General features: G+C 42.5%; 1 protein-coding gene across 3 annotated transcripts in view; it reads left to right on the top strand.

Annotated features, from left to right (window-relative positions):
• The window catches only part of Tcf20 (transcription factor 20), a 157,802-nt gene that overhangs the window by 107,769 nt on the left and 25,596 nt on the right, over positions 1-24,437 (top strand). For all 3 annotated transcript variants that reach the window (XM_036207908.1, XM_036207909.1, XM_036207907.1), the window contains exon 2: positions 1,566-7,373. In XM_036207908.1, coding sequence (XP_036063801.1) covers positions 1,602-7,373 — 5,772 coding nt within the window. In that variant the 5' untranslated portion in view covers positions 1,566-1,601. The remainder of the gene's footprint in view (positions 1-1,565; positions 7,374-24,437) is intronic.

Genomic DNA, 24,437 nt, shown 5'->3' with positions numbered 1-24,437 from the left:
CTCCTGCCTCTGCCTCTGCCTCTGGAGTGCTGGGATTAAAGATTTGTGCCACTGCGCCTGGCTACATTTCAGGATACACATTTTTTATGTTTGTATGTTTTATATGAATGATTGGTTGATTGGTTTCATATTTATTTTATGTATATGAATGTTTTGCGTTTGTGTATGTCTGCACTGTATGTAGTCTGATACCTTCAGAGGTCAGAAGAGGGCATCAGATCCCCTGCAACAGGAGTTAAGGATGATTGTGAGCCACCATGTTGGTGTTGGGAATCAAACCCAGGTCTTCTCTGCAAGAGCAACAAATGCTCTCTGTGTGTATGTGTGCTATACATATGCTTGTACCCAAGGAGATCAGAACAGGGTGTCATATCTGGAACTGGAGTTACACATTGTTGTAAGCAGTTATTAAACTCTGAACCATCTTCCCAGCCTTGGATATTCTTTTCAACTCTTTATTTTTGTTGTTCTCTACCATAGGAATAATAGTAATAACCAAATGGAAAGTCACATGAAAATTACTGAAACTTTCAGAAACTTCCACAAGTTTGAAAGACTAGTAACTGCTATTCTCTGGCCTATATCTAGCACTTGACACCTGGATTTTTTTTTTTTTTTTTTAAGAAGCATAAATATTTATTTGTAATAATACCTGGAAATTGAAGCTAGGTGGTCAAGAGGGGTACTTTGGACACAGTTTTATGTCAAGAAGAGGTCAGTCAGATCTGATGTTTATATGGGTGACTACAATATAAAGAATCCATAGTAGTAAAGAGTTGAGTGTCCCAGAAGGTAGTCATCATAGGTAGGTGGTAGTTACAGTCGTCCTGAAGTGGCATACATTCAAATCTGAGGACCTGGCTTTGATCTCAGGATAGTTCCGTTTCTCAGTCAGTGAGTGGAGTAGGCGTGGATAGCCCCTGACAACTGCCTCATTATTATGAGTTATCTTACTTTAGTGGTCAGTCTAATGAATGAAAATTAAGAGATAAAAGTGGTGTTTGTCACCCTTCCCCACTGTAACTGAAGATTAAGAAATGTGGGTTTTGTTGCTTGTAATAGCATCCCAATATTTATCCCAGTTGAATATTTACCCAAGTTGATTTTTTGTTAAGATTTATTTATTTATTATGTATACAGCATGTATGACTGCAGGCCAGAAGAGGACACCAGATCTCCTTACAGATGGTTGTGAGCCACCATGTGGGTGCTAGGAATTGAACTCTGGACCTCTGGAAGAGCAGTCAGTTCTCTTAACCTCTGAGCCATCTCTCCAGCCCACCAAGTTGAATTTTTAAGGCTTGTTTATCTAATAATGAAGTTTTTACAAGATTATGTTGAATGTATTCATATATACCTAGTGTTTTCTTTGTTATGTTACAGACACCTTCATTCTTTAGACCATTTCTCTGCTTATTTGCATTATCAGACATGGCTAGAATAAGGAAAAAGGAAATGAAATTTAAAGCAGTCAGCTTTATCTGGTCATTGGGTTATTTAGGCTTGATGTTTGTTTGTACCAAGCATATGCATGTCTCATGCTTTTCTTTCTTTTTCTTTTGTAGGAGGGCTGTTGGCCTGCTGCTGTGCTGCTGAACAGTATGCAGTCCTTTCGGGAGCAAAGCAGTTACCACGGAAACCAGCAGAGCTACCCACAGGAGGTACACAGCTCGTCCCGCATAGAAGAGTTCAGCTCTCGTCAGGCCCAGATGTTCCAGAATTTTGGGGGAGCAGGTGGTGGTAGTGGTAGCACCGGCAGCAACAGTAGTGGACGGCGAGGAACAGCAGCTGCTGCTGCAGCTATGGCTAGTGAGACCTCTGGCCATCAAGGCTACCAGGGTTTCAGGAAAGAAGCTGGAGATTTTTACTACATGGCAGGTAACAAAGACCCTGTGGCAGCAGGAACCCCACAGCCTCCTCAGCGAAGGCCTTCTGGTCCTGTGCAGAGCTATGGACCTCCCCAGGGGAGCAGCTTTGGCAATCAGTATGGGAGCGAGGGTCATGTGAGCCAATTTCAAGCACAGCACTCTGCCCTTAGTGGTGTATCTCATTATCAGCAGGATTACACAGGGCCTTTCTCTCCTGGGAGTGCTCAGTATCAACAGCAGGCCTCTAGCCAACAACAACAGCAGCAGCAGCAACAGCAGCAGCAGCAACAACAACAACAGCAGCAGCAGCAGCAGCAGCAGCAGCAAGTACAGCAGTTGAGACAACAGCTTTACCAATCCCATCAGCCTCTGCCCCAAGCCACTGGACAACCAGCTTCTGGTTCATCCCATCTACAACCAATGCAGCGGCCCTCAACTCTACCATCTTCTGCTGGTTATCAGTTAAGAGTGGGTCAGTTTGGCCAACACTACCAGTCTTCTGCTTCCTCTTCTTCCTCCTCCTCCTTTCCTTCACCACAGCGTTTCAGTCAGTCTGGGCAAAGCTATGATGGCAGTTACAGTGTGAATGCTGGATCTCAGTATGAAGGGCATAATGTGGGTTCTAATACACAGGCTTATGGAACACAATCAAATTATAGCTATCAACCTCAGTCTATGAAGAATTTTGAACAGACAAAGATTCCACCAGGAACCCAGCAGGGGCAGCAGCAGCAGCAGCAGCCACAGCAGCCACAACCTCCTCAGCAACAACAGCAGCAGCAGCAGCAGCAGCAACAGCAGCAGCAGCAGCAGCAGCAACAGCAACAACATCCTCCCCAGCATGTGATGCAGTACACCAATGCTGCCACCAAGTTGCCCCTGCAAAGCCAGGTGGGACAGTACAGCCAGCCTGAGGTTCCTGTAAGGTCTCCTATGCAGTTCCACCAGAACTTCAGCCCTATTTCTAACCCTTCTCCAGCTGCTTCTGTGGTTCAGTCTCCAAGCTGTAGCTCTACCCCTTCTCCTCTCATGCAGAGTGGTGAGAATCTCCAGTGTGGGCAAGGCAATGTGCCCATGAGTTCCAGAAACCGAATTTTACAGCTAATGCCCCAACTCAGTCCAACCCCATCAATGATGCCCAGTCCGAATTCTCATGCTGCAGGATTCAAAGGATTTGGATTGGAAGGCGTGCCAGAAAAGCGCCTGACAGATCCTGGGTTGAGTAGTTTGAGTGCTCTGAGTACTCAAGTGGCCAATCTTCCTAATACTGTCCAGCACATGTTACTTTCTGATGCCTTGACACCTCAGAAGAAGACTTCCAAGAGGCCATCATCATCTAAGAAAGCAGATAGCTGTACAAACTCAGAAGGTTCTTCACAGCCTGAAGAACAACTGAAGTCTCCTATGGCAGAGTCATTGGATGGAGGTTGCTCCAGTAGTTCAGAAGATCAAGGGGAGAGAGTGAGGCAACTGAGTGGCCAGAGCACTAGCTCTGACACCACCTACAAGTGTGGAGCTTCAGAGAAAGCTGGCTCCTCACCAACACCAGGTGCTCAGAATGAGGCCCCTAGGCTCAGTAACAGTCCTGCAGCTAGGGAAGACGCTGCCTCTCCAGGTGCTAAGGACATACCACTATCTGAGGGGAGCACAAAAGTAAATGAGAAGACAGTTGGGGTGATTGTCTCCCGGGAAGCCATGGCAGGTCGGGTAGAAAAATCTGGTGGACAAGATAAAGGCTCCCAAGAGGAGGATCCTGCTGCCAGTCAGAGGCCACCTAGCAATAGTGGTGTAAAGGAAGCCAGCCACACATCACTTCCACAGCCAGATCCTCCAGGAGGAGGGAGCAAAGGAAATAAGAATGGTGATAACAGTTCTAACCACAATGGAGAGGGGAATGGCCAGAGCAGCCACTCAGCAGGAGGCCCAAGTTTCACAGGCAGGACTGAGCCTAGCAAATCTCCCGGAAGTTTGCGCTATAGTTACAAAGAGGGTTTTGGGTCAGCTGTACCACGAAATGTCAGTGGCTTTCCTCAGTATCCTTCAGGACAAGAAAAGGGGGATTTTGCCAGCCACGGGGAACGAAAGGGTAGAAATGAGAAGTTCCCAAGTCTCCTACAGGAAGTGCTTCAGGGTTACCATCACCATCCTGACAGAAGGTATCCTAGAAGTGCTCAAGAACATCAAGGGCTGACTAGTGGCCTGGAAGGAACTGCAAGGCCCAACATCTTAGTCAGTCAAACCAATGAATTAGCCAGCAGGGGCCTTCTAAACAAGAGCATTGGATCCCTGTTAGAAAATCCCCACTGGGGACCGTGGGAAAGGAAGTCAAGCAGCACAGCTCCTGAAATGAAACAGATCAATTTGTCTGACTATCCCATTCCCAGAAAGTTTGAGATAGAACCTCCATCATCAACCCATGAGCCTGGGGGCTCCCTTTCTGAAAGGAGGTCAGTGATCTGTGATATTTCTCCACTAAGACAGATTGTCAGGGATCCAGGGGCTCACTCACTGGGACACATGGGTGCTGATGCCAGAATTGGGAGGAATGAGCGTCTCAACCCAAGTTTAAGTCAATCAGTCATTCTTCCAGGCGGGTTGGTGTCCATGGAAACAAAGCTGAAATCCCAGAGTGGACAGATAAAAGAGGAAGACTTTGAACAATCCAAATCTCAAGCTAGTTTCAACAAGAAATCTGGAGACCACTGCCATTCTACTAGCATCAAGCATGAGTCTTATCGTGGCAATGTCAGCCCTGGAGCAGCAGCCCATGATTCCATTTCAGACTATGGCCTACAAGACAGTAGGTCTACACCAATGCGGCGGGTCCCTGGTAGGGTTGGTAGCCGGGAGACTATAAGGGGTCGAACCTCTTCTCAGTACCATGACTTTGCAGAAAAACTGAAGATGTCTCCAGGCAGGAGCAGAGGTCCAGGAGGAGACCCTCATCACATGAACCCACACATGACCTTTTCAGAGAGGGCCAACAGGAGTTCTTTACATGCTCCTTTTTCTCCCAACTCAGAAAGCCTGGCTTCTGCTTACCATACAAACACCAGGGCTCATGCTTATGGGGACCCTAATACTGGTTTGAATTCCCAGCTCCATTATAAGAGACAGATGTACCAACAGCAACAAGAGGAATATAAGGATTGGACCAGCAGTTCTGCTCAGGGAGTGATTGCTGCTGCACAGCATAGGCAGGAAGGGCCACGGAAGAGCCCACGGCAGCAGCAGTTTCTTGACAGAGTACGGAGCCCCCTGAAAAATGACAAAGATGGTATGATGTATGGCCCACCAGTAGGGACATACCATGACCCAAGCACTCAGGAAACTGGGCGCTGTCTCATGTCTAGTGATGGTCTACCTACTAAAGGCATGGAATTGAAGCACAGCTCTCAGAAGTTACAAGAGTCATGTTGGGATCTCTCTCGGCAGACTTCTCCAGCCAAAAGCAGTGGTCCTCCAGGAATGTCTAATCAGAAACGGTATGGGCCACCCCATGAGACAGATGGACATGTACTAACTGAATCTACACAGTCATCCAAATCTAGTAACGTAATGCTACGGCTTCCAGGTCAAGAGGATCATTCTTCTCAAAATCCTTTAATCATGCGGAGGCGGGTCCGTTCTTTTATCTCCCCTATTCCCAGTAAGAGACAGTCACAAGATGGAAAAAACAGTAACACTGATGATAAAGGGCGCCTCCTTCACCCATCAAAAGAAGGTGCTGATAAGGCATACAATTCCTATACCCATCTTTCTCACAGTCAGGATATCAAGTCTCTCCCTAAGAGAGATGCCTCCAAGGACCTTCCAAACCCAGACAATAGAAACTGTCCTGCTGTTACCCTCACGAGCCCTGCTAAGACCAAAATACTTCCTCCACGGAAGGGACGGGGATTGAAATTGGAAGCTATAGTTCAGAAGATCACATCCCCAAATATTAGGAGGAGTGCATCCGCAAACAGTGCTGAGGCAGGAGGAGATACAGTTACACTGGATGATATACTGTCTCTGAAGAGTGCTCCTCCTGAAGGTGGGACTGTGGCTACTCAGGAGGCTGAGATGGAGAAGAGAAAAGGTGAGGTGGGATCTGACCTAGTCAGTGCAGCTAGCCAGGAATCCAATACTGAAAAACCTCTTCCAGGGCCTTCTGAAGAGTGGCGTAGCAGTGAGGATGACAAAGTCAAGACAGAGGCACATGCAGAAACAGCTCCTACTGGAAAGGAACCTTCTGGTACTATGACGTCCACAGCTTCACAGAAGCCTGGTGGTAACCAAGGGAGACCAGATGGTTCCCTGGGTGGGGCAGCACCACTAATCTTCCCTGACTCAAAGAATGTAGCTCCAGTGGGCATATTGGCCCCTGAGGCAAACCCCAAGACTGAGGAGAAAGAGAATGAGACAGTCATGATTTCACCCAAACAAGAAAGTTTCCCCCCAAAAGGGTATTTCCCATCAGGAAAGAAAAAGGGGAGACCCATCGGTAGTGTGAATAAGCAAAAGAAACAGCAGCAGCCACCACCTCCACCCCCTCAACCCCCTCAGATACCAGAAGGTTCTGCAGATGGAGAGCCAAAGCCAAAAAAGCAGAGGCAAAGGAGAGAGAGAAGGAAGCCTGGGGCCCAGCCAAGGAAGCGGAAAACCAAACAAGCAGTTCCCATCGTAGAACCTCAAGAACCAGAGATCAAGCTAAAGTATGCTACCCAGCCACTAGATAAAACTGATGCCAAGAACAAGTCTTTTTTCCCCTACATCCATGTAGTAAATAAGTGTGAGCTTGGAGCTGTTTGTACAATCATCAATGCTGAAGAAGAAGAACAGACCAAACTGGTGAGGAGCCGGAAGGGTCAGCGATCTCTGACCCCTCCCCCCAGCAGCACAGAAAGCAAGGTGCTCCCAGCTTCATCCTTTATGCTGCAGGGGCCTGTGGTAACAGAATCTTCTGTTATGGGGCACCTTGTTTGTTGTCTCTGTGGCAAGTGGGCCAGTTACCGGAACATGGGTGACCTCTTTGGACCCTTTTATCCCCAAGATTATGCAGCCACTCTTCCGAAGAATCCACCTCCTAAGAGGTCCACAGAAATGCAGAGCAAGGTCAAGGTTCGGCACAAAAGCGCTTCTAACGGTTCTAAAACAGACACTGAGGAGGAGGAAGAGCAGCAGCAGCAGAAGGAGCAGAGGAGCTTGGCTGCTCATCCTAGGTTCAAGCGGCGCCACCGCTCAGAAGACTGTGGTGGAGGCCCTCGGTCCCTGTCCAGAGGGCTCCCTTGTAAAAAAGCAGCCGCTGAGGGTAGCAGTGAGAAGGCTGTTTTGGACACAAAGCCCTCTGTACCTACCACTTCAGAAGGTGGTCCTGAGCCGGAGTTACACATCCCTGAACTACCTCTCGACAGCAATGAATTCTGGGTCCATGAGGGTTGTATTCTCTGGGCCAATGGAATCTACCTGGTCTGTGGCAGGCTCTATGGCCTACAGGAAGCGCTGGAAATCGCCAGAGAGATGGTGAGTAGGAGAAACCCCCTATCAGCTTGGGTTCTGATTACTTCACTTTGGCTTTCTTTCTTTGTTTTTTATTTTTATTTTTTCGGTTTCAAATAACCCTTTATATATAATTTTACATTTATATATATAGTTATATCAAAACTGATAGTACAGAGTATAGCTGGAAGAAAGAACTAAATTTAAGAGGATATGCTGACAGGATGGAGTCTGTGAACACAGTAATAAAAGTCGTGTTCCCCTCCCCCAACCCTCGCACTTTGGCTGTCTTACACCTTAGTCTTCATTATGTATCACAAGTTCTTTCCTTGACCCAAATGATAAACAGAAAAGGAAGTGTTTTGAAAAGGCGTAGCTTATATTTTCATCAGTAATGTATCTATAGATTGTAAATTTAAGTTTCTGCCTATGTAGCTTTGAGGAAACAAGGGTCCCTGTTTCCGCCCCTTCTCCACCTGGATTCCTGCTTGTTTGGGGTCATTCACTTTCAGCAGTGCAGCTTTCGTAAGTATGTCAGCTAGTTCTGAGCAGTATTTTACTGCCATTTATTTGGTTAATTTTTCTAAGTCAGTTTTCAACGAGTGCTGCTACAAATTGCACTATGATTTTATCTCCTTTTTTCTAAAGCATTTCATTGCGTTAGGTTTGTTTAATTTGATTTGGTGAGTGGTTTTACTATGTAACCCAGGCTGACTTTGAACTCACATTCCTCTTGTTTCAGTTCTGGGGTTGCAGGTGTGAACCACCACACGTGGTGTTTGCTTTAGGTTACTAACTCAGTTTCATTTGCTGCTGCTGCTGCTTTTTTTGCTTGTTTGTTTTGTTTTTCAAGACTGTCTCTGTATAGTCCTGGCTGTCTTGAACTCAGAGATCCACCTGCTTCTGCTTCCCAAGTGCTGGGATTAAAGATGTGTGCTACCACAGTCTGACCCTTTTTCTTATATTAGACTTTTATTTAGAGGAGCATCATCTTTTAGTAGTTTGTTTTTGAACATCTCATAAGTTTGGTGTTTTTTTTAAACTCAAAAAATATCTTTTCATTCCTTTTTTATGTTGGTGTTTTCCCTGTATATGTCTGTGTGAGAATGCTGGATCCTAGAGTTATGGACAGTTGTGAGCCACCTTGTGGGTGCTGGGAATTGAATCCCAGTCCTTTAGAAGAGTAGCCAGTGCTCATAGCTGAGCTGTCTCTCCAGCCCATTTCCTTCCTTTCTTGTTAGAGATTATTTTTTTAAATGTCTGGTTGTTCATGACTGTCCACTCCGGAAAAAAGGTGTTAAATTATTATTTAGAAGTCTCTGTTACAGTGTGGACAAAGCATTCACTGTGTAGACCTTGACATCTTTCCACTGTTATCAATACACTCCCTTAGGGAGGACAGTTGTAATCAAGTTGGATTGAGTTAGGGAATTTTACTTCCTCTCTCAGACTTTGAACTTGTGCCCTCACTTTCCAGCCCCACCTCACACACACTCCTTTCCAAGGACTGGGTGGGCCCTCTTAGGTTCTGTGCCACAGGTCGTTTCTCTTTCTAGTTGTTCCTCTTGTTTTGTCTTGTTTTGTTTTTCAAGACAGGGTTTCTCTGTGTGACAGCCCTGATTGTCCTGGAACTCAACCTTGTAGACCAGGTAGCCTGGAGCTCACAGAGATCCACCTGCTTCTGCCTTTCTAGTGTTGGGATTAAAAGCAGGTGCCACCACACCTGGCTAGTTGTTCCTCTTTACACTTTGCTCTCTGCTTCCTTTGAGACCATGTGATCATTTATCTCCCAATCCAATTTCCAGCTTTCAGAATTTATATGTTTTCTTACATTCTTCATATCCTCATTAGCCTCTTGTCTTAGTTAGGGTTTCTATTGCTGTGGTAAAACATCATGACCAAAAGCAACTTAGGAAGGAAGGGTTTATTTCATCCTTACAGTTTATAGTCCATCATCCAGGGAAGTCAGAGCAGGAACTCAAGGCAGGAACCTGGAGGTGGGAACTGATGCAGAGACCACAGAGGAGTACTGCTTACTGGCTTGCTCAGCGAAATTTGCTTATATAATTCATGACCGCTAGCTCAGTGATGACACCACCTGCAATGGATCTGGCCCTCCCACATCAATAATTAAGTATAAAGCACACTACAGGGGTCTGGGGAGATGGCTCAGAATTTAAGAGCACTTGCTGCTCTTCCAGAGTTCATGAGTTCAATTCCCAGCAACCACATGGTGGCTCACAACCATCTGTAATGAGATCTGTTGGTACTCCTTTCTGGTGTGCAGGCAGAACACTGTATACATAATAAATAATTAAATCTTTTATAACAAAAAAAAAGTACAACAATAACAACAACAAAAAAGAAAAACACCACAAACTTGCCCTCAGGCCAGTGTGGTATAGGTCTTTTATCAATTGAGTGTATCTTCCCAAATGACTACCTGTATCAAGTTGACATAAAAACTAGCAGTCTAAAGCTGGGCGGTGGCGCACACCTTTAATCCCAGCACTTGGGAGGCAGAGGCAGGTGGATCTCTGTGAGTTCCAGGCCAGCCTGGGCTACCAAGTGAGTTCTAGGAAAGGCACAAAGCTACACAGGGAAACCCTGTCTCGAAAAAAACAAACAAACAAAAAAACCCTAGCAGTCTACCTGGTGAGTTTACCCATTTCCCTTTTTGAGAAGATACCATGTGTGTAAGCATATTTCAGTCTACTATATTTAATCATATTATTGGTCACCAATAATCAGGCTAAATCCCCACTCTGCTTAAATCTGTAGTCAAGTGTTATAGAAAGTAAAAGGCACTTTATAAATGATGCAGCTACCTTAAATCACAATTAGCTCCTTCCTCTAAAGGGTGAACAGTGAATAATAGCATTTAAGTGAAAACATTAAAATTGCTACTCAGAATGTTAGCCTGCTCCTTGTCAGATTTGATCCTAAAATAAAATCTGGAATGTTATAATTGGAACAGATACATCAAATATGGTAATGTCTTTCCTAATCCCCCTTCTGTCACAATTTAGGGACTGAATGGTTGAAAAACAAAACAAAACAACAGTCCCCGAGCATTTCATGGCCCATGAGATAGTTCAGCAGGTAATGGTGCTTGGTGCCAAACCTGAGTTCAATTTCTGGGACCTACATGGTGGAAATACTGAAAGTACTTCTTAAAACACACACACACACACACACACACACACACACACACACACAAGAAGAACTGGAGTTGCAATCATAACTGTTTCAGAAGTGCTTTAATTTTATTCTTTAAAGGATAGAAATGTGAAATGCTTCATTTGAGGAGAATGGTGTAAAGAAGGTCATTTGTGGTAGATTTGAGCTGGAGCTCTGTTTTTAGGTTTGATGTGCCTCTGCCCCTGCTCCATCAGGGCTGCACATCTCATTCTGTGACAGCACCAGTAATTGACCTCTCAAGTCTCATACTGCAGCTTTCAGCTTATTTCCTAACACATCTTCTGTTTATTTTACATTTCACCTTATGACTAGAATGCTAACCTTATATTTTAAACTTAACTTTTCAATACACTTGAACATCTGTGTTATTCTTGGTCAGCTACCCAGTAAAATGGGAAGAGGAAGAGAAAATAATGTCATTTTATTATACTTAAAAATCAAGTTAATTGGCTTTCATGCTAATGCTTCTTCCTTCTTTTCTTTCTTTTTTTGGAACAAGACCTATATAGTATAGGCTGTCCTTGAATTCCTACTCTTTCTGCCTCAACTTCCTAACTGCAAGGATTTTAACTAACTACCATGACTGACGGACTGACTTTCTTTTGGCAGAAGCAGGTGGATCTGTGTGAGTTTGAGGCCAGCCTGGTCTACATAGTGAGTTTGCAGGCTTGCAGTGGTAGTAAGACCCTATCTATCTCAAAAAACAAACAAACATGGCTGGGTATGATGGTACACACTTTTAATCCCAGCCCTCAGGAGGCAGAGTCAGGCAGATCTTTGACCTTGAGGCCAGACTAGTCCACAAAGTAAGTTCCAAAACAGCTAGAGCTGTTACAGAGAGAAACCGTGTCTTGAAAAACAAAACAAAACAAAATTTGATGAAGCCATTAATCTCTGTGTGTAAGAAGTTCAAGGAACTCTGTGGTAGTGAATTTAAACTTTCAGTTTGATCTCATCTATTACCTCTAAACACCTCTTTGAGTGTTTCTGTGAGGAGTTTCCAATGAGGTTTAAGTCAAGAAGAACTAACAAAGGCTGAATAGAGTCTGCCTGATAATGGAAGTTGTTTAACCCAGGGACTCATACATGCTATACAAGTATTCTACCACTGAGTTAATAGCTCTTGTCTATAATGGATTGTTTTGTTTTGTTTTGTTTTGTTTTGTTTTGTTTTTTGAAAGAGATCCTTCTACATAGCCCTGGCTGTCCTGGAACTCACTATACATAGTAGACCAGGTGGACCTCAAACTCACAGAATCCACTTGCCTCTGCTTTCTCAGTACTAGGATTAAAGGTGTGTGCCCCTCTCCCCAGCCCTGTTTTTGTTTTAAAAACTTAATTATTTATTTTATGTGCATTTTTTAAAAGATTAATTTATTTAAGTTCTGTCTGCATATTTACCTGCACACCAGAAGAGGGCATCAGATCTCATTACAGATGGTTGTGAGCTACCATGTGGTTGCTGAGAATTGAACTCAGGACCTCTGGAAGAAACTCAGTCAGTGCTCCCAACCTCTGAGTCATCTCTCCAGACCCCAGGTTTCTTTCTTCCTTCCTTTCTTTTTTTTTTTTTTTTTTAAAAAGCTTTATTTATTTGTTATGTATACAGTGTTCTGCTTGAATGTATGTCTGCAAGCCAGAAGAGGGCACCAGATCTCACTATAGATGGTTGTGAGCCACCATGTAGTCACTGAGAATTGAACTCAGGACCTCTGGAAGAACAGCCAGTGCTTTTAACTGCTGAACCATCTCACCAGCCCCCAGTTTTTGTTTTTTAAGTAAACTTTTTCAAAATTCTAGCATTATAATGGAGACCCAAACTAATTAAGAATATTTGGTATATCCATGAACTACTACTTCAGGACTAATACCCCTCTACCACTTTCTAATTCCTTCTCCTCCCTCAGTTAATGAAATGTGAACTCTAGAGGGCTCAGTATGCTTTAAGGTAATCCTGATGGCTTTCAGTTGATGGACATTTCTAGACCCCCCCTAGAGAGATTTTTTTTTTAAACCTAGGAACTATGTGGCCAAGTTTGTGTATCAGGGAGAAGCTCAGGAAAGAGGAAGGAAGATGTGAGTGGCAAGCAGAGCAGTTGAAATGAATGTGCACAGTAGCTGATGCATCTGAATATGAAGGAGAAAAGACAGAAGGGATGGACTCAGGAAATGTGTTAGGATTTATAGTGGTAGATTCTATACTAACTAGATAGGGCAGCTTAAGGTAAGTGAAGGGGTCCAGGGTGTAGCTGCTAAGGTTCTAGCTTTTCTAGCAAGTGGCTGGGGGGACGGGGTGCGAGTGCATAGAAGAATGCCACTAATGGAAAAGAGGAGTGAAGTTTCTAGTTAGTGTGTTGTCGAAAGAAGAAAGCTAGATAAGGAAGCATTTGAGCCCCAAAGACCTGTTTCAGTCAGCGGTAGGGCTTTAGTATAGAGTTTTAAAATTAGAACTGTTTTTCAAATAAATGTAAAAATAGTGAACCTTAAAAATTAAAATTTTCTTTTAAGAGAAGGGAGACACCATGGCATTCCTGGAGTGTTGAGAAGCAGGGGTTGTTTTTTCTACCTCGTAGGTACTGGGGATTGAACTCAGATCATCAGGCTTCGCAGTGAGCGCCTTTATCCCACTGAGCCATCCCACCAGCACCAAAGTGTAAACTTTTAAAACCAAGCTGAAAGAAAAATAGGAAATTATAAGGCCTGTATGGCTAAAAAGAGAGCAAAGAACTTATTCTAATTATCTTATAAGCTACATTATAATGTGGTTGCAAGAGGGGGTAGGAAGGGCAATTTACTATTTTCTAGCTGAGCATTGTGTCGTGTCACATACTCTGCACTTGGGAGGAGCATCAGTAGTTCAAGGCCATCCTTGGCTACATAGCCAGCTTGAAATTAGTGTTAGCAACGTGATACAAAACAAGTATGGCTGTTTGTGGGTTCTTTTTGTAACTTTTGCAAGATAGCTCATAGCATAGCATTAGGAAACTAAGGTTGCATTTAATTGTGGTGAGAGCTGAGGAGAAACCATCATTTTACTGGCCTCCAGACCCCTCTCTGTTTTGCATAGTAGCGACTGTTTCCCAGAGTTCCTAGAATGCAACTTGAAGGCCTTTGAACATCGAATTGGAACTAGACACAGTGCAGTACTTTTCTATTTAGTCAAATGGGCTTTGAAATGGAAATTGATGCTATGGATGCATGCTTTCTTTAAGGGCCTGGCATAGTTCCGCTTACAGGAAACGGAAGGAGATATAGGGAAATATAAAAGAGAAGACAAGACTGCATCTGATACAGTGATGGCCTAGGGTCACATTACTCCTGATTCAGGAAGTAAACCAGGTTTGGTAGTTATTTGGGATGTATATACTTAGGATCTGATGCTTAATTAAAAGAAAATTTGGCACATACTGTCAAGAAGTGAATAAGGAGAACTTAGAAGCTGCCCCATAGTTTATACAGATGGACAGATTTCCATCCCAATGTGAATCTCAAAAGATAAAAATCCCTTGGATAGAAGTGGGGCCCACCACTACTGACATTTCATCCCTCTTACATGTTTTGCTAAAAGGGCAAAAGGAAGTAGATGCTAGTAGAAGGAAATACTTTCTGGTTAAATGCTATTTGTTTAACAAATCTGGCCCATTGTAACTGAATCTGTGGATGTGTCTGGGCATTTTTAGACTTGAAAACTATGAAATTTTGGTTCACATGTCAAGCCCCTATTTTGAGTAAAAGTTTCTTTATACAGAATTATTTTGAAGTGCTTTAGCAGGGTAATAATTAGGAGCAGAATGATAATTGCTAGATGATTCCTTTTGTTGAATTCAGTAGGGTTTTCAGTTGTAGAAATAAAAATATGTTAATACACTGAAAGGATAGCCCCTCAGCGAAAGAATCTGTTTACTGGTTTGAGACTTTGCACTTCCTGTCTCAGAAAGCAGGTCTGGATGCTTAAATTCACCTTTATTCTTGAAAGCAGATTTAAGGTGAAGCATGGTGTAATCCTAGCACCTAGCAGGCTAAGGCAAGAGAGAAGATCATGGTTTTGAGGTTAGTTTAGGCTACATAGTGAGACCTTGTCTTAAGAAAAATAGACCAACCAAAACCAAGCAAATACCTCAAAATCAATTCAACTGGTAATCTGTTCCCTACTTTGTGACAGTAAGTGCTACTTGGAACTCACATTTTATTAATACCTATTACACATACACTTAGTCATTACTCTTCTAAATCACTGCAGTAGCCACAGGCTTGTCTGCATTGGGACTGCTTGATCAAGTCAGGTTGAGTTTCTTAGCACATGTACAGATTCACAGCATGCAAGGACTACAACACTTAAATGGTGCTAATGTAAGATAAGTTGAAGCCACTCTTTTAAAAATTAATTATTTTTTTGTGTATGTGTGTGTGTGCCTTTGAATGTATGTCTCATGTGCCAAATATATGCCCAAGGAAGTCAGAAAAGCATGTCCTGGAGCTAGAGACACAGGCAGTTGTGAGTTGTCTGACATGGGTGCTGGAAACTGAACTTCGGTCCTCTGGAAAAGCAGCAAGTGCTCTTCCATCTCTCCAACCTTGGAGCCACTTTAGAGATAGAAAGATGTGTTTTGATAATGGTAATTTAAGTGGAGATATAGATATAGCCAGTCTTCAGGGAAAATAACACATGAGAGTTGGACAACCAGTGATAATCTTAACTCCTTGTCCTTGTTTTTGAAGTGTAGTATGTCAGGCAACTTCATATAAGTTCTGCTTCTGTGCAAGGTTTTATTCATATGTTTAGTGTCTGCCTTTTGGGGGAACATGCGAGTCCTAAGCTGGTGATGATGGTGGCAGCAGACTGCCATATTAAGAGGGTGTTTCCTGTGTAATAGCATGACCTCAAGACACTCTGAACTCAAGTTCTAGGTCTGCCAGTCCAGCTGTTAAAGCCTTATAGCCAGAACATAAAGGTGCTAATGTTCTATACCTTGTTTTCTACCCTATCACCCATAAGCCTGCAGATTTTGTTAGACTCCTTTCTCATCCAGACAACTATATTCTGTTGATTAATGTTTCCTAAATAACTCACATCTTTCTATCTCATGTCTCTAGTCACCCCCTTGGCTCCAACCTCCATCCTTCCATCAGAATGACATCTTTACCAGTTTCCCTATATTGTCATTTGACTGCATCAGTCCATTCTCTGTGTTGAGCAGATCTTTCTTCTCTTGGTGTGTGTGAGTGTGTGTGTGTGTGTGTGTGTGTGTGTGTGTGTGTGTGTGTGTGTACGTACACATGTTCACAGATATCACAGTCTCTAGATGTTAGGTGTCCTTTTGCTCATCACTCTCTGCCTGTTTCTCTGAGCCAGGGTCTGTCTCTCTCTGTCTCTCTCTGTCTCTCTGTCTCTCTGTCTCTCTCTCTCTCTCTCTCTCTCTCTCTTAAACTTTTTTTTTATTAAGAAAATTTTTTCATTCCTTCTACATACCAATCAAAGATCCCCCTCCTCCTACCATCCCCCAGCCTCACCCTCCTAACCTACTCCCCAATCCTCCCATATGAAGGCAAGGCCCCCCATGGGGAGGCACATCCAGTAGAGGTAAGGCCTACCCCAAGGCTGCATGAGGTGTCCCATCGTAGGCAGTAGGCTCCAAAAAGCCCTCTCATGGGATGGACTCTGATCCCACCGCCAGCCTTCCCCTCCCCAACCCCCCGCAAGTAGATTAAGACACACAACTATCTTGCCTCACAGAGGGCATAGTCCAATCCCATGCAGGCTCCATAACCATTGATCCAACTTCAGCGAGTTCCCACTAGTTCAGCCCTGTCCTCTCTCCAGGTTTCCCCATCATGATCCCAATGCACCCACTCACAGAATCACTCCTCCTTCTCCCTGACTGGACTTCTCAGGTGCCTAGCCGTGGATGTCCACATCTGCCCCTACCAGCCACCAGATAAAAGCTCTGCAATGTCAGTTAGGGCAATCACCAATCTAATCACTGGTATAAGCCAGCTCAGTTCAGGCACTCTCTCCACCATTTCCAGCAGTCCAAGCCGGGGTCATCCCTGGGGACCCCCAGTAACTTCCCCAACACCGGGCCTCCCCCCAACCCTATGATATCTCCCTCCACCATGGTATATCCCTCACTGCTCTCCCACTCTATCCCTGTTCCAGCTCAGTCATCCCATTCTCTCATGCTCTCATTCCTCATCCCCTACCCTCCACTTCCCATCCCTCATCCCCAGTCCACCTATGGAGATCTCATCTATCTCCCCTCCCAGGGTGATCCATGTGTCCCTCCTTGGGTGTCCATTTCCATCCTCCATCCCCCATTAGCCAGCCTCTCTGGAGATGTGGGTCCTTTGCATTACATCTAATAACCACTTATGAGCGAGTACATACCTAATGTTTGTCCTTCTGAGTCTGGGTTACCTCACTCAGGATGATATTTTCTAGTTCCATCCATTTGCCTACAAATTTCATGATGTCATTGTATTTCTCTGCTGAGTAGTACTCCATTGTGTATGTGTACCACATTTACTTAATGCATTCTTTGGTTGAGGGGCATCTAGGTTGTTTCCAGGTTCTGGCTATTACAAATAAATGCTGCTATGAACATAGTTGAGCATATGTCCCTATGGTATGATTGAGCATTCTTTGGGTATATGCCCAAGAGTGATATAGCTGGGTCTTGAGGAAGATTGATTCCCAATTTTCTGAGAAACCGCCATACTGATTTCCAAAGTGCCTGTACAAGTTTGCACTCCCACCAACTGTGAAGGAGAGTTCCTCTTGCTCCACATCCTCTCCAACATAAGCTGTCTGCAGTGCTTTTGCTCTTAGCCATTTTGACAGGTATAAGATCATATCTCAGAGTCATTTTGATTTGCATCTCCCTGATGACTGAGGATGCTGAGCAATTCCTTAAATGTCTTTCTGCCATTTGAAAGTCTTCCTTTGAGAATTCTCTGTTTAGCTATGTAGCCCATTTTTAAATTGTATTGTTCACTATTTTGATGTCTAGTTTCTTGAGTTCTTTATATATTTTGGAGATCAGCCCTCTGTAAGATATGGGGTTGGTGAAAATCTTTCCCCATTCTGTAGTCTGTCTTTTTGTCTTATTTACTGTGTCCTTTGCCTTAAAGAAGCTTCTCAGTTTCAGGAGGTCCCATTTATTAATTGTTGCTCTCAGTGTCTGTGCTACTGATGTTATATTTAGGAAATCATCTCCTGTGCCAGTGCATTCAAAACTACTTCCTACTTTCTCTTCTATCAGGTTCAGTGTAACTGGTTTTTATATTGAGGTCTTTGATCCATTTGGACTTGAGTTTGTGCATGGCGATAGATATGGATCTATTTTCAATCTTCTGCATGCTGACATCCAGTTATGCCAGCACCATTTGTTGAAGATGCTTTCTTTTTTCCATTATACAGTTTTGGCTTCTTTGTCAAAAATCAGGTATTCATAGGTGTGTGGGTTAATGTCAGGGTCTTCAATTAGATTCCATTGCTCCACATGTCAGTTTTTATGCCAATACCAAGTTGTTGGTTTTTTGTTTGTTTGTTTTTATATGTATATAGTGTTCTGCCTTCATGTATGTCTGCAGGTTAGAAGAGGGCACCAGATCTCATTACAGATGGTTGTGAACCACCATGTGGTTGCTGGGAATTGAACTCAGGACCTCTGGAAGAGCAGTCGGTGTTCTTAACCTCTGAGCCATCTCTCCAGCCCCACCAAGTTGTTTTTATTGCTATAGCTCTATAATAGAGCTTGATGTCTATCCTGGGTTTTCTGTTTTTCCAAATGAAGTTGACTATTGTTCTTTCCAGGTCTGTGAAGAATTGTGTTGGGATTTTGATGGGGATTGCATTGAATCTGTAGATTGCTTTTGGTAAGATTGTCATTTTTACTATATTAATGCTACCTATCCATGAGCATGGGAGATCTTTCCATTTTCTGATATCTTCTTTAATTTCTTTCTTCAGAGACTTAAAGTTCTTGTCATACAGGCCTTTCACTTGTTTAGTTAGTTACCCTAAGTATTTTATATTATTTGTGGCTATTGTAAAGGGTAATGTTTCTCTGAGTTTTTTTGATTTTTTGATTTTTTTCTCCTCTGAATGTTTTTTTTTTTTTTTTTTTTTTTTTTTTTTTTTTTTTTTTTGAGTTAATCTTGTATCCTGCCACATTACTGAAATTGTTTATCAGTAATAGGAGTTCCCTGGTTGAATTTTTGGGGTCACTTATGTATCATATCATCTGTAATAGGGAAAGTTTTGCTTCTTCCTTTCCAATTTGTATCCCCTTGATCTCCTTTTGTTGTCTTACTGCTCTAGCTAGAACTTCAAGGACTATATTGAATAAATATGGGGAGAGCAAGACAGCCTTGTCTTGTTCCTGATTTTAGTGCATTTGCTTTGAGTTTCTCTCCATTTAATTTGATGTTGGTTGTTGGCTTGCTGTAAATTGCCTTTATGTTTAGGTAATATTCCTTGCATTCTTGATCTCTCCAAGACCTTTATCATGAAGGGGTGTTGGATAATGTTGAGCATTATTCAGTTCCCATGGGATTGTAGGCTTTCTGTAATTTTGTTGTTGAAATCTAACTTTAAGCCATGGTGATCCAATAGAATACAGGAGGTTGTCCCCCCCCCCCCTTTTTTTTTTTCTAATCTGTTGAGATTTGTTTTGTGACTGAGTATGTGGTCGATTTTAGAGAAGGTTCCATGGGGTGCGGAGAAGAAGGTATATTCTTTTTTTTTTTTTTTTGTTAGGGTGGAATGTTCTGTAGATATTGATTAAGTCCATTTGGGTCATAATATCTGTTAGGTCCCTTATTTCTCTCTTAAGTTTCGATCTTACAGATCTGTCCGGTGGTGAGAGTGGGATGTTGAAATCTCCCACTATTAATTAATGTGTGGGGTTTGCTGTGTGATTTAAGCTTTAGTAATGTTTCTTTTACATATGGGGGTGCCCTTATATTTGGGGCATAAATGTTCAGAATTGAAACTTAATCTTGGTAGATCTTGCCTGTGATGAGAATGTAATGTCCTTCTCAATCTCCTTTGGTTGATTTTAGTTTGAAGTCTTTTTTTTTTTTTTGAGCTGAGGATTGAACCCAGGGCCTTGCACTTGCTAGGCAAGTGCTCTGCCACTGAGCTAAATCCCCAACCCTTGAAGTCTATTTTGTTAGATATTAGGATAGCTACCAGCTTGTTTCTTAAGTCCATTTGATTGGAAAGTCTTTTCCCAGCCTTTTACTCTGAGGTAATGTCTGTCTTTGAAGTTGAGGTGTGTTTCTTGTATGCAGCAGCTGGATGGGTCCTGATTTCATATCCATTCTGTTAGTCTGTGTCTTTTTATAGGTGAATTAAGTCCATTGATATTAAGGGATATGAATGACCAATGATTGTTAATTTCTGTTATCTTTTGGTGGTAGTGTGTGTGTACTTCTCTACTTTGGGGTTTACTGCTGTGGTGTTATCTATTGCCTGTGTTTTCATGGGTGTATCTGACTTCCTTAGGTTGGAATTTTCCTTCTAGGGCTTTCTATAGGGCTGGATTTGTGGATAGGTATTGTTTAAATCTGGTTTTGTCTTGGAATGTCTTGTTCACTCCATCTATGGTGATTGAAAGTTTTGCTGAGTAAATTAGTCTAGGCTAGTATCCATGGTCTCTTAGTGTCTGCATTACATCTGTCCAGGACCTCCTGGTTTTCAAAGTCTCCATTGAGAAGTCAGGTGTTATTCTGATGGGTCTGCCTTTATAAGTCACTTGGCCTTTTTCCTTTGCTGCCCTTAATATTCTTTCTTTATTCTGTATGTTTAGCGGTTTAATTATTAGGTGGTGAGGGGACTTTTTTGGAGGGTCTAGTCTATTTGGTGTTCTATAAGCTTCTTGTATCTTAATAGGTATTTCCTTCTTTAAGTTGGGAAAGTTTTCTTCCATGATTTTGTTGAATATATTTTCTGTGCATTTGAATTGGTATTCTAGATTCCTTATATTATATCCCTATTCTTACTTAGGTTTGGCCTTTTCATGGTGTCCCAGATTTCCTGGACATTTTGTATTATGACCTTTTTGTCTTTGGTGTTTTCTTTGACTGACTAATCTATTTCCTCTGTTGTATCCTGTACACCAGAGATTCTCTCTTCTATCTCTTGTATTCTGTTGGTTATGTTTGCATCTGTGTTTCCTGTTCATTTACTCAGTTTTTCTATTTCCAGCATTTCCTCTGTTTGTGTCTTCTTCATTGTTCCTGTTTTCACTTTTCAGGTCTTGAACTGCTTCCTTCACATGTTTAATTGCTTTTTCTTGTTTTTTCTTGGCTCTCTTCAAGGGATTTATTGTTTTCTTCCAATTTTTTGTTTGTCTTTTCTTCAGTTTCTTTAAGGGAATTTTTCATTTCCTTTTTAAAGGCCTCTAGCATCTTCATGAAGTTATTTTTAACTTCTACACTGTGATGTTCAGGTCTCGATGTTGTAGGACTAGGTTCTGGTGATGCTATAGAGCTCTTTATATTGTTGCATGTATTTTTGCACTGACGTCTACTCATCTCTTCCTCCAATAGGTGCAAGAGGTGCCTGTGTCTGAGCGAGCTGGTATTGGTTCAATCTGTGCTTGCTGTGTATGTGTCTCAGGGGGCCCCTCTGGGTCTCTTGGAAAATGATAATGTCATGTGGCCTCTTAGCCTGAAAATAGTACAATAACCACCTTGTAGGTTGTTGTATGAATGAGATTTGTCTCAACAGTCAATAGGCACTTAAATTGAACATGGAAGCCAGACATGGTGGCATATACTTACAATCCTAGATCTTAGGCTGAAGCAATAGAATCATGGTGTATGTCAGGCTAACTTAGACTGAAGCAATAGAATTGTGGTGAATGTCAGGCTAGCCTGAGCTACATTATGAATTCCAGGCTAGCCTGGGCTACAAGTGAGGCCTGTCTCAAAAACAAAACAAAAGTCTGGCTCAGTGAGATGCTTGCCATGCAACATAACATGAAGACTTGAGTTCCCAGCACCCACATAAGAAACTGGATGCAGCAGGGTGTCCCTGTGATCCCAGTGCTAGGGAAGTAGAAACAGGCTGGTCTCAGGCTTTCTGGCCAGCTAGTATAGCAGAATTTTGAGCTTCAGGTTCAGTGAGAGACCTTATCTTTAAAAATTAGATGGAGAAATGTAGATATGGCTCAGTGGTTTAAGTACTGGCTATTTTTCCAGAGGATCCACATTTCATTCCCACATGGCTGTTCCTAAGCATCTGTCACTCCACTCTCAGGGAATCAGATGCCCCATCTACCCCACTCCCACCCTCCATCCCCAAAAAAGGTGGAGAACAGACACTGAATGTGGACTTCTGGCCCAGTACATACATATGTGTGCAAACAGACAGGTATGCACCATACATACAAATGGAAGAAACAAAACAAATGGAGGCAGGAGAGAAACATTTTAACCATTCCAGGTTTCTAACTTGTCATGTTACTCAGAAATTTCTGTTTTCTTCACCTGTTGGCCTTTGCTGAGTATTTCCTCCTGGGAGAATCTAAAACAGAATGAGGTGTAATGGATTGAACTTGTAATCATTACCCTTAGAGCTGTGCAGTCTCCAGTGTTAGATCCGTAGTCTGCATTTGTAACACACCTTTCACTCTAGACAGGACAACTACAATTGACAAAATCATACTTTGAGAAAAACTGAAATGTCATTTCAGAAAACTTAGTATTGGTGAGTTGTTCACAGACTTGAGCACCATGGTGCTCTTGAAGATCTGGACCAAGCTTTTGACTTCTAATACAGGTTACCAGGAATAAAAGACCTGGGGTAAGAATGCCTGTGACCTGAAATGTACTGAATGTTCCTTACATTATCACTTCACAATCAAGGGACCGTCTCTAAGGCCTGACTAGGAGGCTGGGGGCAATGGTTACCTTGGAGTGTGGGAACCATGATATGTAGGCAGTTTTATTGGCAGTAGCTTAAATATGCCACCACTTCCATATGGTTGAGTGTCCCCTAACGTTTCAGCGTTGAGATTTAATTCCAGCTGTGAAGTATGGGGAAAATGGAAATTCATTCCTCACATGTTATTTAGGGATAGGACTTTTAGAAGATGATTATAAAGTCTTAGTTATTCAGATGAAAGTTTATAGAGATGAGAGTGTTGGGGAGCCAGACAGATGCCTGGACAAGAAAGGGGAAATTAAATGCAAATATAAGTGCACAGAGAGTTAAAAATAAAGGCTCTTAGTGCAGAAGGTACCATCTTTGGAGATTTGTGTTTCAGTAATATCATCTTCACAGGTTAGAAATCTTATTACAGTTGTCTGATTGTGGCAGATAGTATATTAAATCATAAACATTTTTATTTGGGTGCCTCAGAGATAAGCAGTTTAGTAATTTGTTTTCTGGGCATGTACACTAGCTCACAGGTGGGCTGAGCCCTAGAGAGAAACAGTGCTATAAAGAGTCGCTTCCCTGGTTAGTGATTTCAGCCAAAGGATGGCCCTTTAGTTTCACAAAAGCATAAAACGTAACCATTCTTTTTACCCAGCCAGTACACTGTTTGAGCAAAGGGTAAGAGAAAAGTATGCACCTTAGAATTCAAGGTTTTGAAGCTCTGTCTATAAGATGCATCTCTACACTTGGAAGATGGTATTCTCTCTTCATCACGAGGCTGCTGCTGGTTCCTGCTCCTGCTAGGTTCAGCCTTTTCTCAGGTTTGCAGAGGAAAAGTGCTAATTACAGCCTTAAGCCTAGCCCTGCCTCTGGAGCCTTCCTTTCTAACCTCTCCATGGAAAAACTTACTTAGACAAAGCATATATTTTTAGAGAAGTTGTGTGATTTTCTTCTTGGGCTGTAAATGAAACCCTGTGATTAAAATTATTTTAACAAAGTATATATACCTGTGGGTAAGATAAAATACAAACCAATTAAAAAACAAGCCAACTGGGTAGTCCACAGAACATCACTAGTGCAGCCTGTATTGACATGTAATAATCATGGTTCTGACAGTATATTAGCATAACAACATGGGTACGCTTTGTGCAAGAGAAACATGATTAACCAAGTCTTGTAATGTTCTTAATACCTAGAAGGAATGGGGAATGGATTTAACTTAAATTGTTGCAAGTGGATGCATTTTGTTTGTGAAATTGCTTTAGATTGCTTTGTTTTGCCTCCTTAAATTATTATTGCTGATCCTGAAGACTATAAACTGCAGAGAATTGGAGTCAGGGAATTGCCGAGTATTTAAACCCCACAGCAAGTGGCCAGTACCTGTGTCTGCTGTAATGGCAGTTGAAGTTCAGCTAAGGTGTGGTAATTATGAGCTCTCCCTTTTATGGACAACTTGTTAAGAATAATTACTGGTACTTGCCGTAATCTCACGTTTGTTTATCATCATTCAGAGTGCTCACACTAAAGCAAGATGACTAAGCATAGGTAAAGGTATTGTGGTGACCTGTAAAAATGTTCAGCATCCACAAAAGATTATGTTATAGGACAGCATCACTGGATTTAGCCTAGTCACTATAAGTAGACCACTTTGCAAACTACCCACCCTCCCTCCCAACCTTGTTTCCAACTGCTGGAATGGAAAGTAACAGAAAATGACTAGAAATACTACTGTTAGTTGTTGTTAACCAGTGTCTTTTTGTAACAAAAGATCCCCCCTCACTTTTCTCAGCTGGGTAATTAATTATCTCCATGTTACTGACTTAAAGACAGAGGCAAACACATACAAACACACTGGGCTCACAAAGTCAGAGACAAAGCCAAGGCCAAGTGTTAGTCCTCCTGGAGAAGTGCTGTTACCATGGGCAGTGCAGCTCCCCATCCCAGTGTGTACCTCTAATTTGCATTTCTGTTCTTCATCTGATCTTATTTTTTTTTTAATG

The sequence above is a fragment of the Onychomys torridus genome, chromosome 16 (assembly GCF_903995425.1).
Source record: "Onychomys torridus chromosome 16, mOncTor1.1, whole genome shotgun sequence".
Classification (NCBI taxonomy): domain Eukaryota; kingdom Metazoa; phylum Chordata; class Mammalia; order Rodentia; family Cricetidae; genus Onychomys; species Onychomys torridus.
This window is presented reverse-complemented; position numbering and strand designations above follow the sequence as displayed.